Genomic DNA, 6431 nt, shown 5'->3' on the forward strand with positions numbered 1-6431 from the left:
TGGAGGAATGATGCTGAAAATACAGAAATATCACATCACAGAAATACATTACAGTTTAACAGATATTCACACAGAAAACAGCTGTTTTAAATTATAATAGTATTTCAAAATATTAGTTTTTTTCTATATTTTTGATCAAATAAATGAAGCCTTGATGAGCAGAAGAGACTTTAAAAAACATTTAAAAATGTATTGATCCCACAGTTTTGAATGGCAGTGCATATATTTTATAATATAATCTTCTGTCGACTTGTTCAAGAAATGAAAGATTGAGCTCTTTACACACATCACCCAATGATTTTTGTTTTTTCCCTGCAAATATATGCGAGTCTGTTTTTTGCAGGTTTCCCAGTGATCCCTGCGGTCCTGTATGCTGTAGCCCGTCTGCTCTTCCACGATGACAAGTAAACATCACATTTCTGGATTTCACACTTAAAGCTCAACTCTAAAGATGTAAAAGTTCACTCTTAAATCCTGAAATGCCTAATATTTGACGTTTGCTCCAGGTGTTGGATCATGAATATAAACCTGCTGTACATCATACACAGCCCCATACAAGTCGCTCTGCTGGTGAGCTTCATCATCATCATCATCATCAGTGCTGGGGAAAGTTACTTTTAAAATGACAATATTGCGTTACTCCATAAAAAGTAATGGGTTACTTTACTTTAGCATTAATTTTTCTCATCTGGGCTGGGCTCGCTTGTTTGTTTTTAATACAAAAAGTTTTATTTTCAGCAAATGTAAAAGCCCTTTCACGCCAAAAGTGAGATGTACATTTGCGAAGCTAATTTTGAGCTAGTCAAATTTGATGTTTTCACTAAAATTAGTTCATTAAGCCCTCGTCTAGCGATCCCAATGCTCCAAATAGTAATTAAACATCTACAATTATCTTTATTTGTACATTTTCTGAGCACACTGATAGAGGACATTCTCAACATTAACCACAGCAAGTTTGGAGTCTCTAACTCCAACTCTCTAGCGCCACCACTTGTCCAAAGTTGCAATTTCTTTATGCTAATAACTTTTGAACCATAAGGCACAAAATGAAAATTATTTTTTCCTCTGAATCCTTGGCTCATGCCGAGTCGAATGAACAATGAACAAAATTCAAAAATTGCAAGGTTTAGTTTTTTCGCTATTTTTAATTGTTCGTAAAACCTACTTTTTCGAACTAGTCCTAGACGGTTTGTCTGATTCTCACCAAAATTGGCTCAGATCATCTTCAGACCATGCTGGCAAAAAGTTATGGAATTTAAATTGATTCGTCCCACCGTTCTCGAATAACGCACGAACGAATTCTATGAAAAGCACGTAAAAATGGATGTGAGGCTATATCTCCGCAATGGTTTGGTGTATTGGGACCAAACTTGGTGTGTGTTATAACAAGCATGACCTGAGACTACCTGCAGTGTTTCGGCGCAATGCCCCCTAGTGGTCAGGAGATTTTTTTAAATATTAATATTTTTGCTTATAACTTCTGAATGGTTTGGCCAAAAGTCACAAAACAGGTCTCTTTAGATTCGGTGCATCATGCCGAGTCGAACCATACCGAATTTTCGTGTCAGCCATTTTGGGTGTTGGCCATTTTGAATTTCATTAAAAAATGCAATATTTTAAGAACGCTTAAACTTTGTTATTACAAAAATCAATATGCATCTTCGGCACCATGCCCTGATGGCACTCAAAAAGTTTGGGCGCAGCGCCACCTTGTGGTCAAAAGTTATTAGCATTTTTATAAATTGCTTTATAACTTTTGCATACATTATAATAATGTAATGAGACTGATATTTATAGACTCCTTGCATCATGCTGAGAACATCGATACCAATTTTGCCATAATTGGCTGAACTTCCTGTCCGCCATTTTGATTCATGTTGAAAATCTACTTTTTCGAACTCCTCCTAGACCGTTAGTCCAATTTTCACCAAATTTGACTCGGATCATCTTCAGACCAAGCTGGCAAAAGTTATGGATTTCGTGTCGATATACGAAACGGTTTTCGTTTAGAGCATCAACGAATTTGCTGGTTAAGATGCCAAAATGCATCTGAGGATGTATCTCTGCAAAGCTTTGACATATTTGGACCAAACTTTGTATGTGCCATTGTCAAGTCAAGTCAAGTCAAGTCAAGTCTGCTTTATTGTCAATTCTTCCACATATACAGCACATACACACAGTCTGCGTTACTCTCAGACCCTTGGGTGCATACAGATAACATAAATACAGATTAAATACAAAATACAACTATACAAAATACAACTATACAAATATACAAATAAGGTAAAAAATATACAAATAAGGTAAAAATAAGGTCACCTCACACTGACCACGCCACATCAATTTGGTAACAACGCCACCTATTGGTCGAGAGTAATAAACCATTGATTTATTATAAATTATGAAATTTCCAAAAATGCTAATAACTTTTGATTGCATTAGCCTATTGCAATGAAACTGCTCTCAAAATATTCCTTGGCTTATGCCGACAACAGACATACGAATTTTCGCTTAGCAAATCTGAACAGCCTGTCGGCCATTTTGATTTATGCTGTAAACCTACTTTTTTTAACTCCTCGCCACTCGTTGGTCCGATTTTCACCAAAATCGAGTCAGATGGTCTTCAGACTGTGCTGACAGAAAGTTATGGATTTCGTGTTGATAGACAAAACCGTTTTTGTACAGCGCCACTACAAATTTTAGACATAGTGCCAAACTGCATCTGAGGCTATATCTCTGCAAATATTTGACATATTGACACCAAACTTTGTAAGTGCATTTGTCACCTCACACTGACCATGCCACAATAATTTGGTAACAGCGCCACCTGTTGGTCAAAAGTGATAAGCCAATAAATCATATTACTAATGGTTGTATTTATGATTTTTCAGCCATTTCAATTACAATCATCCTAAAATTGCTTTTATTACTCATTGTTGCATTTGGTCTGCAAAATGTTATGGATTTCGTGTCGATGGATGAAACCGTTTTCGTACAGCGCTGCTACAAATTTTAGGCACGGTGCCAAAATGACTCTAAGGCTATATCTCTTCAAAGCTTTGACATAATGACAACAAACTTTGTGTGTGCCATTGTCACCTCACACAGAACACACCAAAATGATTTGATTACAGCGCCATCTGTTGGTCAAAAGTGATAAGCCATTTAATCATATTACTAGTGGTTGTATTTATTTATTCATTTAAATTGGCTGAAATGGTTTGGCTAAAAATAACAAAATTGGTCTCTTTAGATTCGGTGCATCATGCCGAGTCGAACCATATAAAATTTTCCCATGTCAGCCATTTTGGGCGTCGGCCATTTTGAATTTTGTAGTTTAATGCTATATTTTGCGAACACAATAACGTATCTTTACGAAACTTGGTATGGGTCATCAGCACGATGCCCTGAAGGAGCCTGAGAAGTTTCGAGCCAGCGCCACCTAGTGGTAAAATCAAATGTTTACATGCTTATAACTTTGGGTGTGGTCTACTTATTTTCACGGGAGTCACCTTTTTAGACTCCTGAATCCTTGCAGAGTCCAAACATGCCAGGTTTTTCCTTATGGTTTGTGCAGCATTGCATTTTAGCACTTAAAAAACATTTGCCAATATCTTAGAAACCGTTACTCCGATCGACATGAAACCACCGTAGTTTTCTGTTCTCATATATAAAAATGTCTATAACTCCAAAACAAAATGAGATATTTTCACCAAATTTGAGACACATATGTATGGGCACACTCTAAGGACACATAAAACATTGGGTGGGAGTGTGCCTCTTGGTGGCGCTATAATTGAACAAAACATGAAATTGCCATTGACTACAATAGAGTATTATGATATAATATGCTATATTTCACGAATGCATTGGTGTACCATTACAAAACTTTGTATGTACCATCGAGACCATGACTTGAAAGTACTCAAATAGTTGAGACAGTGCCACCATGTGGTCAAAATTTATAATGAAATTTCAAATAAATGCTAATAGCTTTCTGTGAATTTTGCCTATTGTAATGAGACTGGTATTAATAGATTCCTTGGTTCATGCTGAGTACAGTGAATCCATTGTTGCCATAGTCAGCCAAATTTCATGTCCGCCATTTTGATTTTCTTAAAAACCTACTTTTTCGATCTCCTCCTAGACCATTGGTCCGATTTTCACCAAAATCGATTCATATCATCTTCAGACAATGCTGACAAAAATATACTTTGTATACCACAGCAACAAATTTGAGGCATGATGCCCAAAGGACTCTGAGGCTGTATCTCTGCAAAGCTTTGACATAATGACAACAAACGTTGTGTGTGCCATTGTCAGCTCACACAGAACACACCAAAAGGATTTGATTACAGCGCCATCTGTTGGTCAAAAGTGATAAGCCATTTAATCATATTTCTAGAGGTTGTAGTTTAGATTTTTCAGCCATTTCAATTACAATCATCCTAAAATTGCTTTTATTACACATTGTTGCATTTGGTTGGATGCTCCATGCCATGCTTACCTCCTCAATTTGCCTCTGGAGTGCTTGGCCCCTTGATTACTTGATTAGTCTTCAGTGTCACATGATCTTCAGAAATCATTCTAATATGCTGATTTGCTGTTAAAGAAACATGTATTATTATTATTATTATGTTGAAAACAGCTGAGTAGAATTTTTTCAAGTTTCTTTGATGAATAGAAAGTTCAGAAGAGCAGCATTTATCTGAAATAGAAATCTTTTGTAACATTAGAAATGTCTTTATCATCACTTTTGATCAATTTAAAGCATCCTTGCTAAATAAAAGTAATAATTTCTATAATTTCTTTCCCAAAAAAAAATAAATAAATAATAATAATAATAATGACATTGTTAAATGTAATCTTTGGCAAATCTCCATTTTCATACCATACATTAAACTCTTATGATGCTTAAATTCACTTGTAGCATTTAAAACAACTGCTATTAAATTTTAGGGTTTTTAATTATTAAAATATTATTTTTATATTCATTTTTTATTATTTAAATTAAATAGTACAGAATTTCAATATTGCCCATAATGTACAAATAATTATCTGCCAGCATATTATAGAATATTAATTCTATAATACAGTTAAAATTCTAATTTATATTTCAAATTAAAGTTAAAAACTGCCACGATAAATTCTTTGCACTTTTTTTTACCACTTTAAATTTAAAGTCCACATGAACTAGAAGTTGCGATCGACTTTACTTCCGTATTGTGATGTACTTCCGAGAGAAATGGAATATTGAACGAGAAAAAGGAAAGAGGGCGTGGCTTGTTTTTCTACTACAAACTGATTGGATGTAGTAAAGTAGGCGTTTCATTCGGAACAACACTGGAAGGGCGTTTAAGGATGTTATGCTCAAGCCCAAACGTCAAACTGCCATCATCAGAGAAGGTCCGTCATTTCAGAGGGGAGGTGCATTTTTAGATTTGGATGAAAGATTACAAAGGCAAACAATTTTTTTAATGGATTGACTTGCACAGATGAATTGTTCACCACAAATATACCAGTGTGCGCTAACAAAATAAATATAGTCAAATTTGATTTCATGTGTACTTTAAATTACAGATTTAAAAAATGGAGCAAAAAAAAAAAATCTAAAACTTTGTATGGAAATGCCAGAAATTATTGTGACATGCTCAATTGTATGAAATTAAGACGTATTTGCACAGTAACATAATATGTTGAGTGTAAAAATATCCCTCTATAACGGCACCAATGGTACAGTGGTGGCTGTGCTTCATCAGTCACATTTATGTGCTAACCTGCAATCTGGTGCCGGGCACCAGCGCGTGTCCGGGTCAGCAGCCAGAAAGCGTCGCAGCTGGAACTCTTCGAAGCGCTCCAGCAGTGCACCGTCATCCAGAATGGCACGGACATCGGGCAGAGCCAGAACTTCAGGGCACTGTGGGCAGGCGATACCCACGCGGCTCTCTGAGATCTCGATGCGTAGGTATTGGCGCAAGCAGTCGGTGCATGCACGATGCTGGCAGGAGGACAAGCGAGGGAAGTGGCCTCGTGGTTGACTCAGAAGGCAGAGCGGGCACTCGACCAGGTGCTCCAGCAGCTGCTCCTGACTGGAGGAGGACAAGGACAGTACACCCATTGAGCCACTGCTCCCACACTTCGCACCTCCCTCGTCATCTCCCACTCCATCTCCTTCCCCTTTCCCAGGATCTCCTCCATTCCTACCGCCCTCTAATCCAACACCACTGTGAGCCCGGTCCTGAGAGGAAAGACAAAATGACTGAGGGCAGTAATGAAAGTTATGACTTTTTATCAGTCTAATGAAGATAAGCTACACTGTAAAAATTATTGTCATTTTAATGGTAAAAGACTGCTCCGGTAAAAACCTGTTGATTGGTTAACGGTAAATTCCCTTACTATATATATATATATATATATATATATATATATAT

At 36.7% G+C, this 6431-nt stretch overlaps 1 protein-coding gene across 1 annotated transcript in view; it reads left to right on the forward strand.

Moving 5' to 3' along the window:
* The window catches only part of calcrl2 (calcitonin receptor-like 2), a 51235-nt gene that overhangs the window by 31087 nt on the left and 13717 nt on the right, over window positions 1-6431 (forward strand). Inside the window, exons 9-10 of the mRNA XM_016250535.1 lie at window positions 344-404; window positions 507-570. Coding sequence (XP_016106021.1) covers window positions 344-404; window positions 507-570 — 125 coding nt within the window. The remainder of the gene's footprint in view (window positions 1-343; window positions 405-506; window positions 571-6431) is intronic.

Source organism: Sinocyclocheilus grahami, unplaced genomic scaffold (genome assembly GCF_001515645.1).
Source record: "Sinocyclocheilus grahami isolate Dianchi unplaced genomic scaffold, SAMN03320097.WGS_v1.1 scaffold993.1, whole genome shotgun sequence".
In the NCBI taxonomy this organism is placed as follows: domain Eukaryota; kingdom Metazoa; phylum Chordata; class Actinopteri; order Cypriniformes; family Cyprinidae; genus Sinocyclocheilus; species Sinocyclocheilus grahami.